This window comes from Alnus glutinosa, chromosome 10 (assembly GCF_958979055.1).
Source record: "Alnus glutinosa chromosome 10, dhAlnGlut1.1, whole genome shotgun sequence".
In the NCBI taxonomy this organism is placed as follows: Eukaryota; Viridiplantae; Streptophyta; class Magnoliopsida; order Fagales; family Betulaceae; genus Alnus; species Alnus glutinosa.
Window position 1 is genome coordinate 22,179,137 of NC_084895.1, and position 21,216 is coordinate 22,200,352.

The window sequence follows — 21,216 nt, forward strand, 5'->3', positions numbered from 1 at the left end:
AGATGGATCTAGGGTATGCCCGAAGGCCACCCTAGACCCCAGGGGTGGCCGCGCGGCCGCCCATGGACCAGGGGTAGCCGCTCGGCCACCCCCCAGTGGCTCAGGGTGGCCGCGCGGCCACCCCCAGGGCCTGGGGAGTGGACGCGCGGCCCGGTGGTGGCGGCATTCCGGCCTGAGCAGTGCCACGGTGGGGCTGTGAATTTGGGTAGTGGATCGGATTTTTTCTTCTAGCTGGATCGTGATGTTCTTGGGCGGTGGGAGGTTTTTTTTTTTTTTAGAAGGGTAAAATGGAGAGTTGCAGCAAGAGGGATCTAGTAAATCAGGAGCATTTTATTTTTTAAGTTTTAACTGACGTGTCGATTTCTTATTAGTGGGCAAAAACCCCTTCATTTCTGTCGAGACCGAACATAAGTTATACTCTATTTCTAGACTCCAATGTGTTTAAGTTCCTTTACAATAAATTTGAAAGAGTAATGTTACTCTTCGCATCCATTTTCTATTGATTAACCTTGCGTGTTGTAAGTGATTTTTTTGTTACTTATTTATTAACACGACTAATATGAAACGTCAGTTAAAACACGCATACGTTAACTTAGAAATGAAACAACCTTAACCCACAGGCCGCTTATTATACCCTCCATGAATTCGAACATTCAAAGTGCCCCGACCACGCTAAATTTGCTGTTCCATTAGCCAATCTTCCATAAGAACTGTCCTCCTTGAATCGCTTCCAGTCGCGAAGGACGGCCTTTAAATCTTTCACCTTGGCGTCAATACTCCGACAACAATTGGCATGGACGGTGGTCACTGCCCGGAAATCCTGGCTGTCTTGGCAAAACCCGCTGAAATAGAGGGTGTCCAAAAACCGTACACTAATGTTTAGTTCTCCGACGATGCCTCCTCGTATTAGATTCAACAACACGTCCTGCTCTTTCTGGCCTGTGGAGTTGTCTTTCAGGTAGTACCAGATGTTTAACAATTTGATGGTCTTGCTATTTGATCGGACGTAATAGAAACCGGTGTTGATGAGCTGTTTTTCCGGCAATTGATCACCCATGAATATGTCGGTGCTGATTTGGAGATCGTCGCTTTCGTTTTTGCTTAGCCTTGCAAATGGGTTCCTTAGCCACATTACGTCGGCATCCTGTTACAAGAAATTCATCAACTATATATATAAATTATATAATTAAAATATTAATTAAACAAAAATTAATACAAATTATCGAAAAAGAAGAAGATCGAAGTAAATATCAATCTAAATGTTCTATTGAAAAAGTAAAAGCATTATCAAACACTCTTTACCCAAAAAGAGGGATTAGGACCGTTTGACATTAACACTGTGTAAAAGCATTATTAAACAACTCAATATACAAAATATTGTAAATAATTTTCACCTTTATATCGCATTACAATAAAAAAGCAAAAAATGCCATATAAAAAGCTAGGCCTGTACAAGTGGATGGTTATTAAGCGGAACTAACTGGTAACCGCTATCTGCGTAATCGCATGCGCACGGATGCAGTTAGCAAAAACTATACATATATATATATATATATAACAAATTCACCATAATGACGTGTTAGTGTTTAGGGTTTCATTTAAAACACAAGCTAAAAAAAAAAATCACTAAAAAGAGTCTCAAAACAGTTTCAAAATCATTTAAAATAAACCTTAAAAAGAGTCTCAAAATACTAAAACAAGCCCAAAAGCCAATTATCTATATATTAGACGGTTAGGGTACGGTTTACTTTTAATAATCAAAATAATTGAGTGGATAGCGGTTAGGGTACGGTTTACCTTTAAGAGTAATGCTACACATCATCCCCTTGTCCTCCTTTTATCAGCCCAAAATTGATGTGGCTCTTAAAATCACCATTGGATCAAAATCCAAGAGTGATATATCAAAAATTCAATGGTGATATAGTTCTTAGGGATTATGTGTGTCCCTAGATCCTCGGGTGATAGGATCAAATTTTGATATTCTCAGCAATAAAAGTGTTGATGATTTTTCTGTTCAAAAAAAAAAAAAAAAATTCAATGGTGATTTTAAGAGCCACATCAATTTTGGGCTGATAAAAGGAGGACAAGGGGATGATGTATAGCATTACTCTACCTTTAATAATCAAAATAAGAAGTTCGATATGTATTAAGTGGCGTACACGAAAGCAAAATGAGACGAGAATATTGTTCCAAGTTCAATCTACAAAACATTTCTCCACGGCTCAAGACTTCTGTAGATCTGTCGTAGGCCCGACAACGTTCCCCTTACAAACCAGATCGATATATCCAACTCAAAATTTGACCAATGCAGACAAGCTAGGCTAGCTAGCCGTGTACGTAGGGCACGACATGTGAAAGTTTTCTGGCCAACAAAATAAGTCGCATGTGAAAGTTTGCTGTCTTAACCCATGACTGATCTTGACATAAGATTAATGTGGATGTCATTCTCATGGATAATATTATCGATCGGTGAGAGGCCGGCCATTTGATTCTAATGTATCAGACCACCGCGGGTGGTGGCCATGGTTTAGTGCAGGGATAGAGTCAGGCATTTTAATGGGAGGAGGTTAAATAAATTTTTTTCTTAAGTAGAAGTTAAAGTATATATATATAAAGGCAAATTTTAAATAAGTTAAACATAACCCGGTTTTGATATTTTTATTATTCTCTTCAAATTAAAAATTAATAAGCAAAAGTGAAAAGAGTTTTTTGGAAAAAAAAAAAGTAAAGAAAACCGTTGTCCAAAGATTTAAAAAATGAAAAATAAAAAAATGTCTTAATTTCTGTACTGAAATTGATAAATTTCAATTGGACAAATTGTGTGTTTGTCAGCCTTTTCACAAGGCTTTACCTGTATGATATGGCTCTTTAAGCTAACATTATTTTGCTCCTTTTGTTAGAACAGCCCACTCTAACTAACACATTAGCCCACTAACTGTTATACAAAACACATTATATTCTACACAAAACAACATTCTACTAAACATAACAAAAACAAATGAAACGCATATCTTCTAGACTTTCTAATGCCATTCAGCTATTTTTGCTCATTTTACGTTATTTTTGTCATACATCCTTAAGAAATCGAGCTTTGTCAGGCATGTGACTCCTCAAATCTACACGTCTTCTTTTAATGCACTGCTTTACTAAACCATTTTCATTTGCTTTAAACAAAGCTTCTACAACTTTGTAAAGCTCATTTCATTGTTACCTTCTCAAACATATCCGTTGCTACCCGTGAAATATTGAAAAAAGTTTTGACAGTAAAACTATCGTTTCAAATGAGATAAACCAGTTAAAAAGATGATAAAGGAAAAAGGGCCAAGGGGTCAAAAAAAAAATTTCTTACTAGGAGCCAATAGTTAAAACACACCTTAGTGCCTTTTGGCTTACTCCCAAGTGATTTGGTGGATGGTACAAGTGATTTGGTGGATGGTACGTAAGACATCTTGGGTTGAATCTCGAAATGCGAAGTATTTGTGATTATTTTTACGGGATTGGCCGGATCAAGTATGGTTGAACAGGCCTGGGAAAATGTATGCGGTCTCCTAGCTAGCTCGTCTAGACTACTCCTCCTATCATTAATTAGTTCATAGCAAATAAGTATTGTTAATATGGTCGTGCCTATATAAAAAATGAGAAATGATTCTCCACTACCTAATTATACAACTTTTCACCACTTTGAATATGTGGCAAGGTGGTCCATCACTTTATTTTATTTTTTAAAAATAAAAAAACTCTAAAGTTAGTAGAGGACCACCTTGCCACATAGATAATGTGAAAAAAAAAATTGTATATTTAGGTGGTGAAAAATCATTTCTCATAAAAAAAATATTTACTTCGGTTTACCCTTTATAGCTTAGAAAGAAAGAAATAATAATAATAATAATAATGTATCCATGTTGGAGAACATGGTGGCTGGACGTCATACGTACGTCATGGAGAAAGAGCTACATACCGACTACACATTCGACCCCCGTGAGTGTCGGCAAACAAAATAAAAAAGGACATTTCATCGGATATTACCTTTCTGATATATGGCCTCAGAATTATTAAATATATACTTTTTATGTTTAATTAGCTATAGAAAATATCCCTACCTTTTTGACTAATTACCACCAACCATTGCTTTTTGCTCGCAACTGTACGTGACCCCCACCAACTATTTGTCACTAGAAAAACATGTTTCCTTATATTATTTCTTTCACTTAGCTTACTTAATTCAATTCCCAGTATTTAATTAGTTTCTAGAATAATGAAATCTCTGTATAATACTGCCACCCACATAAAACCAAAACCAGATGATCTTATGATTCGCCTCGGCTGATCCTAAAGTACTACTTCCTAAGCTTTTTTTTCAAATGTTTTATGCATGACTGATATATATATGTTTGATTAGAATCAAAACCTTAGACAATCAAACTAAAACCCTTTCATGATTCTCTCGAGTTTGGCTTGTTTCTAGTGAAAAAATTTACTAGATCGAGATCCTTTTATGAAAAATAAACGGCTGAGATAATCGATCTCCACTGTTTAATTTTCAACTCCTGATTTTGATTCTAAAATGTTGCAACTAAATCTAGAGCCATTTCCATGGCAGCTGATTTTGACACCAAAATGTACGTCTGCAACTAAAAACCCAAGAAATAAAACCACTTACTGCTTGAGAAACAAGACCGGGCATGCATCTAGAACCATTTCCAAGACAGCTGGAGCATATGTCTTGAAATGTTTGATCACGTGACTGAGAGGGTGATGTCCACCTACCACTGGATTGCCTCAGGCCATAAACAGTTCAATGAAATAATTCGCGGCTCAGAAGAAAAAGACAGTAAATTAATAAAGTGAAAGATTCAGGGGGGCCCTATTGGCTTACGTACGTACTTCCACAGGGCACCACTCAACCGCAGCCACGCAAGCAATATTAATATATATATATTCCATGGCACCATGGGCCCATGGCCAACTTTTTCTTGCTAAAGGATTAATTGATTAGAATTTATAGATCCCACCAACATCAGTTTCCTGACCAGACGTCAAACTAATAATTCGCTGCTTAGAAATTAATAAAGAGATAATCATGGTGACGTACGTACCGTGAAGATGAAGTTGTAGCCACGGTTGAGAACCTGTGAGAGAAAATGAGTTCTTCTCCACATCATCTTGATGAAGTCGTCGGACATGAAAATCTTTTCACCCCCAAAATCCACACCGTCCGTTTCCAATCTGTAGCAGTTCAAGCCTCGAAACAGGCAGCGATCGTAGGCCGTCTGATCTACGGCAACGAGCAAGAGGTGGTCAAGCAGGGGTCTAGTGTCCTCCCCAAGCCAAAAGCTCTCGAGAAACAAGTCAAGCATGGTGGTGTCGGCTTTGATGTCTTGCTCCGCGTAGGCCTTGTTTATGATAGTGATGATGACCGTTTTGTTTGCCATTGAAGCTTTGGACAGAGCTTCTTCAAGGTCATCTTGAGCGCCATAAATGGTTGTCTGCAAGCATTAAAGTCGACTCTCATTTAGTGCAAACAATACTCGACTAGTGAAGAGTGAGCGTTATGCACAGTACTGTTCTGGAAATCTAGTTGATAAAAAAAAAAAAAAAAAAAAAAAAAAAAAAAAGAGGAAAAAGAAGAAGACAAAAAACTAAGAGGAGCCATGTTTGTAGAACGAAGGAATAAGCGGAAAACTTACTGTGTTTGAAAATTTGCAGATGGATTCCTTTTGGAATGCAGCGAAGGGATTTCTGTAAAAGGAAGACCAAATGAAGAGATAGAAGACCCCGGCGAAGAATAATAAGAGCAGTGCAGGATTTCCAATGGACTGCTTTGAGTGATCCATGTGTCTGTTTTTGGTGTTTTTGGATGGCTTTTGAAAGAGTTATGCAGTAGAAGGTTTTGGCTGGTCGGTCGGTGTAATTAAAGAGGAGCTTTCAAGAGAGAGGGAGGATGAGGAAGAAATTGGTGGGATTAGCTAGGCCTAACAGCCATGCGATAAAAAAAAATAATAATAAAAAAAAAAATAAAAAAAATAAAATAAAAATTGTATGCATGTCATTTCGATGTAATTTTTACATTTATATCCTTTAAATAGATATCAAAAAAACATTAAAAAAAATTGTAACATTCTTTCATATATATATATATATATATATATATATGTATATATATATATGGCTTAAGGATTGTGATTCAATGCACAACCCTTAACATAATTAGTGCACAACTTCAATGCACATTGGGGTGCTTCACCCCAATGTGCTTTGAGGTTGTACACCAATTGTGCTAAAGTTGTTTTTTTAAAATTTTTCACGACTTAATTAGCTAGGTCACTTGCGACATTAATTAATTTTCTCACGGTGAAATTAGGTAACCAATAAATTAAAAACTATTGGCAAAAGAACAAGTTTTAGGTAGAAACTGGTGATCTAGTACACTCACCAATTTAAAGTGCAAAATCAAATAATGTTCTCGCACGACATGACATGCACTTTTCGGATATGTATAATGGTATTACAGATGGAAAGATAGATTGATAGAGAAGATGATACAAGTTAAAAGACTAAAAAGAATTGAATCGGAAAAATTACAGGAAAACAAGAAGTACTGTTCCAACAAATGTTTCCCTAAAATTTGCGGAAAACGAGATCTAAGGATGATGCCACCTCAGTTTTAATGGATGAAATGCGAATACTTATTTAATATATATAGCATTTTTTATTTTTTTTAAAAAAAGTTTAGAAAGTGTCTGTTCTACAGGAAGAAAATCTTAATCAAATGAAAAATAAAGACATTAGTAGAAATAAAAGAAGATAGAGACAGGAATTTAACGTAGTTCAGTCTATGATCTGCGTCTATAAATTAAAGCTCTTATGGTTATTTAATTGATGGATTTATAATACAGAAAGCCTTTATTTATAGGAGGTAAAGAGATTGACTAGAAAATGATATGAGCAATCAAATTAAATTAAACTGTACTTTTAAAAAAAATTAAGATAGACGTACATATATAAATGATATGTTTATGGAATTAAGTATATTTAGAATTTAATATTATACAAATATAGACATAATAAACAATAATTAGCTTCGCATAATAGTATAGATCGATAGTGCATCGTTGTAAGAAATGATCAATTGTGTCTAATTTTGGTTTTGTAGCTGAGTCGTATTAGAATTTTCTTTCGTTAGGTAATTTAAATACGACAAGTCACATGTTTTTTTTCTTCTTTTTTAATTATATTCTACAAGTCACATGTTGAAATTAAGTGGTGTTTTAGTCCCTTCATATATACGAACCACAAATGAAACAACAGACATTAAGAAGTTTCAAAATAATTGCAAAATAAGTAAAGAGTCTAAATTGCAAAATAAGAGTATAATCATACTCTAATTTTGAGGACCACAGATGGAACGTCGCTAATTTGAGGACCATATAGCTAAACGTCGCTAAAGGCGTATTTTTATTTTTATTTTAATAGAGATTTTCAGTAATTTTGTTATCCTTGCTGATCCCTATGATTAGTAATTTTCATATAATAAATATAAGAGAGTTAATTAATATTTGACATATTGTTTAAGAAAACTTTGGACAGCAAAATGATTGGACATCCGAATCCCTAAATTTGGTCATAAAAGGGATTTTAAAACGAATTTCAGAATTTCTATATGATAATTGTTTGATTTCAATAGGATTAACATGATTAAATAATTAAGGATAGATGTAATTAAATTTAATTAATCTATTAAATAGGCTTTCTCTAATCCAGTTTGACAAAAGCTTTGAAAAGGCCAGGTCTATCAGTAAAGGTTTTTACTTGTAATTAAACCTTAAAAGCTCTTACAGAAGTGTTTTATTAAATGTTTGGTGACAAGGAGAAGCCCACTAATGAAATGATAATCCAATCCATATATAAACAACTCTTTAAAAAAGAAACAAAAAAAGAAAAAGAAAAAAAGAAAGAGCAAGACCATCATTTAAATTGAAAAGAAGATGGAACCTGCACTGATATACAGGTGGAAACAAATTGAGTATTTCCCATAGTAACCAAAATTCTAAGTTTGATTCCCCTCTGCAAACAATTAAGAGCTTCTATTGCTTTTGTAATTATGCTTTTAAAGTATAATATTTTTTAATTTAACGCATCAAACTTTTAATTTTTGTAATTTCATCCATCTGTTAAGTTTTTTTGTTAAATCTTAACAGGGAGAAGGGTCTAATGGGTCTGGTGATTGACACACTGTATATCATGGGTGATCAAACCCTAACAAGTAATTAATTTTTTTTTTTTTAAAAAAATAACTGTAATTTAAGAGTAATTTTGTAATATTATAAAGTTTACAGGAGTATAAATGTCATTTTACCTTTTGACCATCTGACTGATTTATCATCAAATCCTAACGGGAGGGATGTGATTGCAAAAAAAATAAAATTTAATACACTAAATTAAAATTTTTTGGACTTTAAAAAATAATTACAAAAATAATAAAAAAAATAATGAGAGTTAAATCAAGTTTCTCATCTATTTTAAATATTTTCTTTTGTTAATTTTTATTTTAATGGTTTTCCTACCGCTTTTAATTTATCTTTTTGGTGATAGGATAGTTGAGATTGGGACTTCACACCACTGACACCACTTGTGGCTGAAATTTTGTCTCCAAAAAGCTAAATAAGGCCAAATAAGGGATCACCAATAAATTCAATGAAATTGTACGATTGAGATCCCCTAGAATAGGCCTACCAAAATTTCTATTTAGTTCATTTAATGATAGGCTAGTTTAGATTGAGACTTCACCAGTTGTGGCTGAAATTTTGTTGCATCGGATAAGCCATTCATGGCAGCACCTAATAAGTTCGGAATATGGTCCTTTTAAGTTATTTCTTTAAATTTGAGAGAATTTAAGTAGATAATTATAAGATATCAATTATAAAATTTATCTGATCAAATAAGTAGTTAGACAAGCCAATTTTTATTAGCTAGGTGAGTCTGAGTCTCTTAAGTGGTATCTCACAATTATCAGAATTCGAACAAATAATTTAAGAAGATTTTGATCCAATAAGTTCAATGAAACTTAGAATTGAGATCTCGTAAAATTCGAATTACCTAAAAAAGTAGATTACGAGACTCATTTATTCTAAGCAGATTAGGGTTTCGAGCCTACTTGTCCAAGACAGATAAGTTCCATGACGTATCTTTTAAACCGTCCAAATTTAAGTTGCTTAGTTCTAAGAAAGTGTAATTGGAAATTGTGCAACCCTAAAATTATATAGAAGAAAAATTATATAGAAGAAATGGGTAGGGGTTTTGTCCTTTGCAAATGTCCTATGGCAGCCAAAATGAAAAGGGAAACAACCCGTGTTATGCAATTTGATGTTGGACGCCCATTGCATCTATTAATAGTTATAATTAGGGGAATTAATAGAATAATCATTTCCTAGTACTTCAAAATGAATGAAGTCACATAAATAATTGGATGATTAGTTAACTACCTAAAGTCAAAGACCATAGAAGACAAAAGTTCTAAGAGCTAAAAAAACAGACCTATTTAAAAAATAAAAAAAAAATGGTGGGGGATCGAAACAAAATTATTTGCTCAAGTACAATAAGAGATAACCGTGGCTTAGAAATCAATTAAATGAAGAATTAAACGGTTTTAGGCCTTCTTGTACGGCTATCAACGGGTAGGTGCATGTTACTATGATGACTCTTATTTTTTAGATGAATAAGTAAGCATATTATTAACAACTAAACCACCGAAACAGAGTTACACAATTACAACTCAACAAAACAAACAGCCAAACTGCAGAAACAAGCAACTACATCAAAGCAAACAACAACTCACAACAAAACAAAACAAGTTGCAACCAAACAACAATAAACTAAAAACAACTAACTAGAATTAGTTCAAAACATAATTATCTAAATTCCAAATCTGACAAATCAGAACATTTTCTCTAGTTTTCTTGAAAGAACCTTTCCCAAAAATTCGGGTTCTAACTTCCCAAAAGATCATCTTAAGAATCTGCTCCTCAGTACTAGGAACAACACAAAACCGAATAGCATTCCTAGCTTTCCATAAACCATATACAGCAGATCCAAAAACCAACCTGCACAGAACCCCCAGCATAGTTTTCTTCTTCCAATTTCTGCAACCCTCTATCAACAGAACCTGTCAGTTAAGCAAACAAGGCACACCAGGACTCCTCTGCATACAAGACTTCCAAATTCTTGAACTGAAACTACACTAAAAGAAAAGATGATATCTACTTTCAATAACATGATGACAGAACCCACAAAGAGGATATCCATTGAAACCCCAAACAAGAAGGCGATCACTTGTTAACCGATTTTGTACTACTAACCAAAGAATAAAGGCATGTTTTGGGATAGAACAAGGAAACCAGATCAAATGCCACCATTCAACTTCAGCTTTCTTATCCCTCAAGAAATCCTAGGTTTCAAAACTCACAAAAGAACCATTCCGAGCAACCTTCCAAACTGGATTATCAACAGGGCCCAAAGCAATTTCTGGTAGGCGACTTTGAATAGCAACCAGATCCTCAGACTTGGCCGGCTTCCAACACCAATTCTCATTACTCAAAACAGAAGAAAGTTTAGAGTTTAGCCCACTACTAGCATCATAAAGAACCTGAGAACCATACCTCTCAATTAACACACCACAAGGATGCCAATTATCAAACCATAAATGAATATTCTGACCATCTCCAACTTCAAAAGAAATAAAGTTCCTAACAATATTTCGAAGTTTGAGTAGTCTTCTCCAACACCAAGAACAATCCTGAGGGATGTTCACACTCTAGAAAATCCTACCTTTCAGCAAGTACTTTTTAATCTAAGCAACTCATATGGAACCAGCACAAGCAAATAAGTTCCAGATATGCCTCAAAATGGAAGTTCTATTCCAAACTTCTAAATTTTTCAATCCAAGACCCCCATCTTTCTTAGGAAAACAAACATCATTCCAAGCTACTTTAGCTTTAGTAGAATCACTGTCTTTTCCATTCCACAAAAACCGATTAAACCTTTGGCTAATATCCCTAATAATCTTCTTTGGAAGGATGAAAATTCCTGACCAAAAATCTTGAAGACTATAGAGAACTGAAGATAACAACTGAAGTCTTTCAGCAAAAGAAAGGTTCTTTGAGGTCCATGAACCTATACGGCCTGAAATTCTATCAATCAAAACCTTACAATCAGAGGCAAACAACTTCGTGGAGATCAAAGGAACTTCTAAGTATCTGATAAGAAAATGACCCTCCTTCATCTGCAACTTATCCAGCAAAGAGATCTTCAAACCAGAGGAGACACCCGAACAAAAAAAAAAAAGAACTTTTGGCCGGGTTGGCTTTCAGACCAGATAATTGCTAAAATTCCAAAAGATGAGGAGATCATCTGCAAAGCATAAATGGGTTAACTTCAATTTAAAGCAACGATAATGGAATTTAAAACCAGAACCAACAGAAGTGTATTCCTTTAAAATTTGAGATAACACTTCCATGGCAATGACGAACAAGTAAGGAGAAAGATGATCCCTTTGTTTCAGCCCCTTAACCCCTTTAAATATCCCAATTTATCTTTTTCGCTTACCGTTTTGCTTAAAAAAAATATAATTTTGTAATTGAACAAATATTAGGACGAGGTTTTTTTTTTTTTTTTTTTTTTTTAATGGGAAATTAGGATGAGGGTTTGACTCTCCCAATAAAAATCTCTAAACCTAATTAGTGTTAACCGTTAACCTAAAGTTTTCACCGTGAAGTGATCCTCTAATTGATCTTTTAATAAGAAGAATCGTGTAAAGTAAAATCTCGAAAAGAAAAAAATATAGGGAATTGTATATGTTGTTAAATTTTTTTCGTTGTGACACATAATCGTTATTATTGAAGTTTGATGTGGTTCGGGTTTCGTGCCCAAAAGATGTGTGTGTCTTTACCTACTATAACGAAAAAAGTGGAAAGAAAAAAAATAAAAAAAAATCATTAGGTATTTCAAAAAGATAGATTCATCCCGCATACGATAATATGAAATTATTTATCTGAATTTAAGAAAATATGAACAGAAAATTATGAAAAACATTTATAGGATTTATTTTAACAAATACAAATTAGGTTGTTCAAACACTTATTCGATTAGGTAGGTTTTATATGAAATTTCTCACAATAATCTACTCGAATTCTTTTAAATTTAAACAAATAATTTAAGAAGATAGTAATCCGACTCACCCAGCCTAGCTATGCGAAAAAGTCCAACTTCTTTTCTCCATGTATCGATCAAAGTGAGAATAATGCTCCGTTTGTTTCGACGTAAAATAATTTTTGTTGTAAAATAATTTCGGCGAAACCATTTTCAGAAAAAATGATTTTCTCGAAAATATTTTTCGACGTTTGACTCGCACGAAAAAATTACGAAATGTGAAAATTAGAGTTTGGCAAATGCCGCTGGAATTCGGCAACGTCCGGTCGCCGTTGCCGGATTCCGGCGAGCAAGTTATTTGGCTAGATTTTGACCGGACTCTTTCGGATCCTGCCGGATCAATGGCTGAATCCGATCATATCCGGGAGTCTTCGAATTCCGGCGCCGGCTGGATTTTGGCGATCAGATGTTGCCGGACTCTAGCGCCGGCTGGATTCTGATGACTGACAATTGCTGAATTCCGATAATCAGATATTAAACATTCGTGCAAGAACGAAGAGTTTAATTTCAGAAAACAATTTACGGTTTTCTTCCAAAAATTAAAGAAGTTTTTACGGTCAAATTGAAAATGATTTCCGTTGACCATTATTTTCGCCCATACCAAACATCGTAAAATACCGAAATCATTTTCCAAAAATTATTTTACATCGAAACAAACGGAGCATAATTACTAATCTCCTAACTCCCATGCCTATAATACGTTGAATTTGCAATGTAACCTATTTATTAATTATGTCCGTCATTTTTTACGGTAATAAACTAATGTGCAATGCACGTGAATATTTTAGAGCAATTCTTTTTGAAATATCTTTTAAAAAATTAGTTTTTAATTTTTTTTTTTTAAAAAAAACAACATAAAACGACAAAAAAAAAAAAAAAAAAAACATTCTTTAGATTATCATAAAAAAGGTGCAATATTATAAGATATATATATATATATATCAGGGGAGCTCACCCCCTGTTCTCGGCGGGGGAGATCTCGCCCCAAAGTAGTTGGCAAACAAGGGCAGAACCCAACCCCAAAATGTTCCTCAATTTTTTTCTAATAATAATAATAATAATAAATACTCCTATAATTTTTTTTAATAAAATTTTTACTCCCTTAATTTTATTTTTTAAATTTGAAAAAAATATACATATTTCCCTCAACCTACCACTCAATTGCCAATGTCCCCTAAACTATCAATTGTATTAATATCCTCCCTCAAACTACCAAAACATGTCAATGTCTTTCCTAAGACCAACAAAAAGAAAAAAATACCCTGCATTTTTTTAATAAAACAAAAATGTCCTCATAAATTTTTTTAAAAAACTAAAACTAAAAAATAAAAATATAACTTTTCAGAAAACAAATTTTTTAAAAAAAATAAAAAAATAAAGGAAAAAACGGAAATAATAATAATAACCAAAATTAATAAGACAAAAAAGAAAGAAAAATTGAAAAAAAAAAAAAAAAAAAAAAACCTTTTTATCTAGATTTTTTTTAAAAAAATTAATAATTTTATAAAAGAGTATTTTGTCATTAGGGGGGACATTAACATGTTTTGGTAGTTTAAAGGGGGATATTGACACAATTGGTAGTTTGTGGGGACATTGACAATGATATAATGATTTAAGGGAATTATATGTACTTTTCCCTTTAAATCTCGTTTCCTCGTATTCCTAATTTCGCTCATGATAGAAGAGAACCCAACCAGGAAGGATCCCTTGTGGTGGGCCGCGGGTGAGATCCTCTTTGCAACTCACAGGAGGAGATTTTCACGTGTGAAACCTAACATATTAAGCTTTCGCAATAAATGATAATTTAATGTCGTATATTAAGAAACAAATAATAATAATAATAATAAATCATATATTATTTGCATGTATGTATTTCTAGACTCCAATGTATTTAAATTTAAGTTGCTTTGCAATAAATTTGAAAGAGTAATGTTACACTTAGAACCTATTTCACATTGATTAACCTCGTGTGTTTTAAGTGATTTTTTTTTGTCACTTAAAACACACGTGCACGTTAACGAATTTAAAAAATAATTGAACTTACAAATGAAACAACCTTAATTAACCCACAGGCCGCTTATTACCTACCCTCCATGAATTCCAACATCCAAAGTGCCCCGACCACGCTAAATTTGCAGTTACATTAGCCAATCTTCTATAAGAACTGTACTTCTTGAATCGCTTCCAGTCGCGAAGGACGGCCTTTAAATCTTTCACCTTGGCGTCAATACTCCGACAACAATTGGCATGGACGGTGGTCACTGCCCGGAAATCCTTGCTGTCTTGGCAAAACCCGCTGAAATAGAGGGTGTCCAAAAACCGTACACTCAGGTTTAGTTCTCCGACGATGCCTCCTCGTATTAGATTCAACAACACGTCCTGCTCTTTCTGTCCTGTGGAGTTGTCTTTCAGGTTGTACCAGACGTTTAACAATTTGATGGTCTTGTTATTTGATCGGACGTAATAGAAACCGGTGTTGATGAGCTGTTTTTCCGGCAATTGATCACCCATGAATATGTCGGTGCTGATTTGGAGATCGTCGCTTTCGTTTTTGCTTAGCCTTGCAAATGGGTTCCTTAGCCACATTACGTCGGTATCCTGTTACAAGAAATTCATCAACTATATATATAAATTATATAATTAAAATGTTAATTAAACAAAAATTAATACAAATTATCGAAAAAGAAGAAGATCGAAGTAAACATCAATCTAAATGGTCTATTGAAAATGTAAAAGCATTATCAAACGCTCTTTACCCAAAAAGAGGGATTAGGACTGTTTGACATTAACACTATGTAAAAGCATTATTAAACAACTCAATATACAAAATATTGTAAACAATTTTTACCTTTATATCACGTTACAACAAAAAAGCAAAAAATACCATATAAAAAGCTAGGGCTGTACAAGCGGGTGATTATTAAGCGTAACTAACTGGTAACTGTTGTCTGCGTAATCGCATGCAGATGCAGTTAGCAAAAACTATATATATAAGTAATATAACAAATTCACCATAATGACGTGTTAGTGTTTATGGTTTTATTTTTAGTTTAGGGTTTCATTTAAAACACAAGCTTAAAAAAAATAAAAAATAAAAAAAAATCACTAAAAAGAGGCTCAAAACAATTTCAAAATTGTTTAAAATAAACCCTAAAAAGAGGCTCAAAATACTAAAACAAGCCCAAAAGGCCAATTATCTATATATTAGGCGGTTAGGGTATGGTTTGCCTTTAATAATCACAATAACTGAGCGGGTAGCGGTTAGTAACTGCATGCCTAGACAGACAGATGTGATTACCTAAAAGTGATAACTATATAATGTTATTATTGACGAGGTTATAAGCTAATAATAACCGTAACCGCATGTATAGTCCTATAAAAAGCATTATAAATTATCTTTTGACCTTTCTGGCCAAGTATATAATAGCATCATGAAATGAAACAACTCCATAAATAACCTCTTTGTATATTTATTCAATTTCTTTTAACAAACCATAAAATATCTTCTAATTTTTTTTATATATAACTTTGGGCTGACGTGGCATGCCCCTTTTTCTTACCACAATAGTCTTTATTTTTTTAATTTTTTTAATTTTTTTTTTTTAAAAAAACTATTGCATCGTTCCAATAAAATGAATATGGGATATTATTAGGATAAATAGAATTTCTATTAAGAATATTTATGGCCATTAGTTGAATGGAAATATATATGTCAATAAGATCGACGAGTGTTTGAACAGTCTATCATTGGGTTTCAAAAATCAATAAAATCAAGCTTGGAAAACGCCAAATTTGGAACTGAAGAAGGGTTCGTTAACTAACCCTAACCAGAAGTCAACAAGTTCGATCTGTATTAAGTGGCGTACACGAAAGCAAAATGAGACGAGAATTATTGTTCCAAGTTCAATCTACAAAACATTTCTCCACAACTCAAGACTTTTGTAGGTCTGTCGTAGGCCCGACAACGTTCCCCTTACAAACCAGATCGATATATCCAACTCAAAATTTGACCAATGCAGACAAGCTAGGCTAGCTAGCCGTGTACGTCGAGCACGACATATGAAAGTCTTCTGGCCAATAAAATAAGCCGCACGTGAAAGTTCGTTGTCTTAACCCATGACTCATCTTGACATAAGATTAATGAACATGCATTATGGATCGATCTCATTCTCATATATGGATGTTATCGATCGGTGAGAAGCCGGCCATTTGATTCTAATGTATCCATGTTAGACCACCATGGGTGGTGGGTGGTGGCCGTGGTTTAGTGCCTTTTGGCCGACTCCCAAGTGATTTAGTGGATGGTATGTAAGACGTCTTGGGTCGAATCTCAAAATGTGAAGTGTTTGTGATTATTTTTACGGGACTGGCTAGATCAAGTATGGTTGAACAGACTGGAAAAGTGTCTACGGTCTCTTTTGCTAGCTCATTTAGACTGTTCCTCCTGTCATTAATTAATTCCTAGCAAACAAGTATTGTTGCTATGGTCACGCTCATATAAAAAATATCTACTTCGGTCTACCCTTTATAGCTTAGAAACAAAGAAATGATAATAATGTATCCATGAATGTTAGAGAACATGGTGGCTGGACTTCATACGTATAGTTCGTCATGGAGAAAGAGCTACATGCCAACTACACATTCGACCCCCGTGAGTGTCGGCAAACAAAATAAAAAAGGACATTTCATCGGATATTACCTTTCTGATATATGGCCTCAGAATTATTAAATATATACTTTTTATGTTTAATTAGCTATAGAAAATATCCCTACCTTTTTGACGTACCACCAACCATTGCTTTTTGCTCGCAACTGCATGTACGTGACCCCCACCAACTATTTGTCACTAGAAAAACATGTTTCCTATATTATTTCTTTCACTTAGCTTACTTAATTCAATTCCCAGTACTTAATTAGTTTCTAGAATAATGAAATCTCTCTATCATATTGATCGCAATCTCAATTGCCTCCCACATAAATAAAAGTAAGACCAAAACCTGATGATCTTATGAGTCGCTTCGGCTGATCCTAAAGTACTTCCTAGCTAATCTTTTTTTCTAATGTTTTATGACTGATATGTTTGATTAGAATCAAAACCTTAGAGAACCAAACTAAAACCCTTTGACGATTCTCTCCAGTTTGGCTTGTTTCTAGTGAAAAAATTAACTAGATCGAGATCCTTTTATGAAAAATAAACGGTGGAGATAATCTCCACCATTTATTTTTCAACTCCTGATTTTGATTCTAAAATGTTGCAACTAAATCTAGAACCAATTCCATGACAGCTGGTGCATGTCTGTCGGCGGAGATATAAAATTTACTACAGCTCCTTTTATGAAAAAATAAACGGCGGAGATAATCTCCTCCAATCATCTCATCAATCTCCATTGTTTATTTTTTTTTTTTACGGGAGACCTTTAGTGATTTTTATTTTTCACTGGAGGCAATCCAAACTCCTGATTTTGATTCCAAGATGTCTGCAACTAAAACTCCAAGAAATAAAACCACTGCTTGAGAATTAAACAAGACCATGCATGCTTGCATCTAGAACCATTTCCAAGACAGCTGGTGCATGTCTTGAAATGTTTCATGTGACTGAGAGGTCGTTAATGTCCACCGTACCGCTGGATTGCCTCCGGGCTCCGGCCATAAACAGTTCAATGAAATAATTCACGGCTCAGAAGACAAAAACAGTAAATTAATGAAGTGAAATATTCAGGGTGCCCTATTGACTTCCGTACTTCTACAGGGCACCACTCAACCTCAGCCACACAAGCAATATTAATTAATATATTCCATTTCACCATGGCCACCGGCCTCTTTCTTGCTAAAGGATTAATTGATTAGAATTTATAGATCCCACCAGCATCAGTTTCCTGACCAGAAGTCAAACTAATTAATTATCAGTCTATCATTTCTATCCTTCTCCTCAACTATTCAAAACCACCGCTAAATGGTACTGTTTGACTTAGTACTAATTAGTAATAAAGTTTTCTTCGATCTATGTATTTTGCTTTGATCAGAAGATACATATAAGTCTAAGTTTTGAACTTTTAAATATTTAAATAAGTGGGTTATTTAACATTATCACTATGTCTAGGATCATGACCCCGTTGCTAAATTATGTCTAGAATTTATTTAAGAGACTTATTCCACACACCCATCAAATTTTTTTTATTAGAATAATATTATTTAATAAATTGTTATACAATTTGCCGATCTGATAGTAAAAATTAATTATTAGGTAAATTATTGTAAAAATAATAATAATGCTCAATTTTACTATCAGTTTATCTCAATTATATAACAATTTTATAACAGTCTTTTAAATAACGTTACCGAAGAATATAATATCACGGTAAATTCGATCTCAAGTCGATTGGGAATATGAATGTGGTGGCACTCCGTAAACCGAACGGCGTTGAGAATCAGAGACAATAAACAAATATTTGCTGCTTAATTAGAAATTAATAAGATAATTATGGTGACGTACGTACGTACCGTGAAGATGAAGTTGTAGCCACGGTTGAGAACCTCTAAGAGAAAATGAGTTCTTCTCCACATCATCTTGATGAAGTCGTCGGACATGTAAATCTTTTCACCCCCAAAATCCACACCGTCGGTTTCCAATCTGTAGCAGTTCAAGCCTCGAAACAGGCAGCGATCGTAGGCCGTCTGATCTACGGCAACGAGCAAGAGGTGGTTTAGCAGTCGTCTAGTGTCCTCCCCTACCCAAAAGCTCTCGAGAAACAAGTCAAGCATGGTGGTGTCGGCTTTGATGTCTTGCTCCGCGTACGCCTTGTTTATGATAGTGATGATGACCGTTTTGTTTGCCATTGAAGCTTTGGACAGAGCTTCTTCAAGGTCATCTTGAGCGCCATAAATGGTTGTCTGCAAGCATTAAAGTGGACTCTCATTAAAGACAAAAAAAACTAAGAGAAGCCATGTTTGTGGAATGAGGGAATAAGCGGAAAAAAACTTACTGTGTTTGACAATGTGCAGATGGATTCCTTTTGGAATGCAACGAAGGGATTTCTGTAAGAGGAAGACCAAATGAAGAGATAGAAGACCCCGGCGAAGAATAATAAGAGCAGTGCAGGATTTCCAATGGACTGCTTTGAGTGATCCATGTGTCTGTTTTTGGTGTTTTTTTTAGCTTTTGGATGGCTTTTGAAAGAGAACGTTATGCAGTAGAAGGCTTTGGTTGGTCGGTGTAATTAAATAGGAGCTTTCAAGAGAGAGGCCGGGGGAGGAAGAGGAAGAAATTGGTGGGGTTAGCTCGGCCTAAAAGTCTACATATATACACATGACACACGGCTTAATTAGCTAGGTCACTTGCGACATTAATTAATTTTCCCATGGTGTAATTTGGTAACCAATAAATTAAAACTAGTGGAAAAAGAACAAGCTTTAGGTAGAAACTGGTGATCCGGTACACTTACCAATTAAAAGTGCAAAATCAATAATGTTCCCGCATGACATGACATGACATGACATGACATGACATGCACTTTTCGGATATATATAGTGGTATTATATATAGATGGAAAGATAGATTTGTTGTATTTGTTACGAATATATATATATATATTTTTTTTTGAAGTATTTAAAATATATTATCGTTTCTGAAAATGTTTATAAGCTTTTATAAAAAAGAGAAATCAGTTTTAATAATTTGGTCTTAAAGAGTTTTGACCGTTTATTTTTTTTCTTCTTAAAGAATTATGACAGTTAGTCATAAAATCTCAAAATATAACCGTTGTGTGTTTACAAATCGTTAAATCTTGCTTTAACCGTTTGGTCATTAAGATACATTAATATTTTAAACGTTTTTTTTACCCTTGGTTATTAAAACTCTTGTCTTGGTCATTAAAGAGAAAGAAAAAACTGATGCTCATTTTTTCATATATATATATATATATTAAGTTCCCAATGAGTATTTGTGAACTTACTTCTTCTTTGGCTTCCAACATATTTTCCAGCATGTAGTTTTATTCCAAAGTGAATTTGTTTTAAGCCAATAAGCTATTTGTTATATTAATATTTTTTCTACAAGAAAAAAATATTCTGAAGTCCCCCATTCACTTTGATCAAATGATTGTTCTATTTGATCTTCGTCAAGGACACACTTCCAAAAACGAAGATTAAATAGAACAATCATTTGATCAAAGTGAATGGGGGACTTCAGAATATTTTTTGAAGTGTGTCCTTAACGAAGATAGACGCTATAGTCTAATCCTGAGAGGTTGCGTGTCAAGAGATCCGATCACACCGAGTTATACACTCCGGGAGGCACGAATCAACCTTTAAGGACATTGCTCTTTTTGCGTGATTCTATAACATTGTGAGATCTTTCCTTAATTTAATTTTAATCTCTTGTACAATATTTATTATTATTATTATTATTATTATTATTTCGGATCAATATGGTTTAGTATCAACAATAATTTTTCAACCAATTATTTGTTTAACAACTATTTATTTAATTGTTAATTTTCATATTGATATTATTTTATTTCAATAAGAACTTTATACACCATCCAAAATTATTTCCAACAAGATTGATAGATAAGATGAAACAAGTTAAAAGACTAATAAGAAAGAGAAAAATTACAGGAAGACAAGAAGTAGTACTGTTCCAACAAATGTTTTCCTAAAATTTGCAGAAAACGAGACGGAAGAGAGATCGCGCCACATCAATTTTGATGAATGAAATGCAGATATTTGTTTAGTATATAGCATTTTCTTTTCTTTTCTTTTTTTTTTAAAAAAAGGTCATTTAATAAGTGTTTGACATGAAGAAAATCAAAATCAAATGAAAAATAAAGACAATAGTGAAAAAGAAAAAAGAAAAAAAAAAGATAGAGACAGATTTTACGTAGTTTAGTCTATAATCTGCGTTTATAAATTAAAGTCATAAGGGCTACATTTTGCTCTTATTCAATGGATGAATTTACAATACAGATGGTTTCTATTTATAGGAGCTAAAGAGAGTACAAAATGATATATATG

General features: G+C 33.8%; 2 protein-coding genes across 2 annotated transcripts; both read right to left on the reverse strand.

Moving 5' to 3' along the window:
• Positions 1 to 587: 587 nt before the first annotated feature.
• Positions 588 to 5,942, reverse strand: LOC133879332 (uncharacterized protein At1g28695-like). The gene is made up of 3 exons (XM_062317857.1): positions 5,688 to 5,942; positions 5,097 to 5,486; positions 588 to 1,144 (listed from the first exon to the last, which is right to left on the reverse strand). The coding sequence occupies exons 1-3, from the start codon at positions 5,832 to 5,834 to the stop codon at positions 629 to 631; spliced, it is 1,053 nt and encodes a 350-aa protein (XP_062173841.1). The 5' UTR covers positions 5,835 to 5,942; the 3' UTR covers positions 588 to 628.
• Positions 5,943 to 14,094: 8,152 nt separating this feature from the next.
• On the reverse strand, positions 14,095 to 19,468 carry LOC133878887 (uncharacterized protein At1g28695-like). Its single transcript, XM_062317449.1, has 3 exons — positions 19,188 to 19,468; positions 18,706 to 19,095; positions 14,095 to 14,802 (listed from the first exon to the last, which is right to left on the reverse strand). The coding sequence occupies exons 1-3, from the start codon at positions 19,332 to 19,334 to the stop codon at positions 14,266 to 14,268; spliced, it is 1,074 nt and encodes a 357-aa protein (XP_062173433.1). The 5' UTR covers positions 19,335 to 19,468; the 3' UTR covers positions 14,095 to 14,265.
• Positions 19,469 to 21,216: the final 1,748 nt, after the last annotated feature.

What these genes read in the sequence shown, in the direction of transcription:
- LOC133879332 (XM_062317857.1), bottom strand. Translation starts at nt 5,834, where the DNA reads ATGGATCACTCAAAGCAGTCCATTGGAAATCCTGCACTGCTCTTATTA. An exon ending in TCTGCAAATTTTCAAACACA is followed by an intron (nt 5,487 to 5,687) that starts GTAAGTTTTCCG and finishes TAATGCTTGCAG; the next exon opens with ACAACCATTTATGGCGCTCA. An exon ending in GCTACAACTTCATCTTCACG is followed by an intron (nt 1,145 to 5,096) that starts GTACGTACGTCA and finishes TTCTTGTAACAG; the next exon opens with GATGCCGACGTAATGTGGCT.
- LOC133878887 (XM_062317449.1), bottom strand. Translation starts at nt 19,334, where the DNA reads ATGGATCACTCAAAGCAGTCCATTGGAAATCCTGCACTGCTCTTATTA. An exon ending in TCTGCACATTGTCAAACACA is followed by an intron (nt 19,096 to 19,187) that starts GTAAGTTTTTTT and finishes TAATGCTTGCAG; the next exon opens with ACAACCATTTATGGCGCTCA. An exon ending in GCTACAACTTCATCTTCACG is followed by an intron (nt 14,803 to 18,705) that starts GTACGTACGTAC and finishes TTCTTGTAACAG; the next exon opens with GATACCGACGTAATGTGGCT.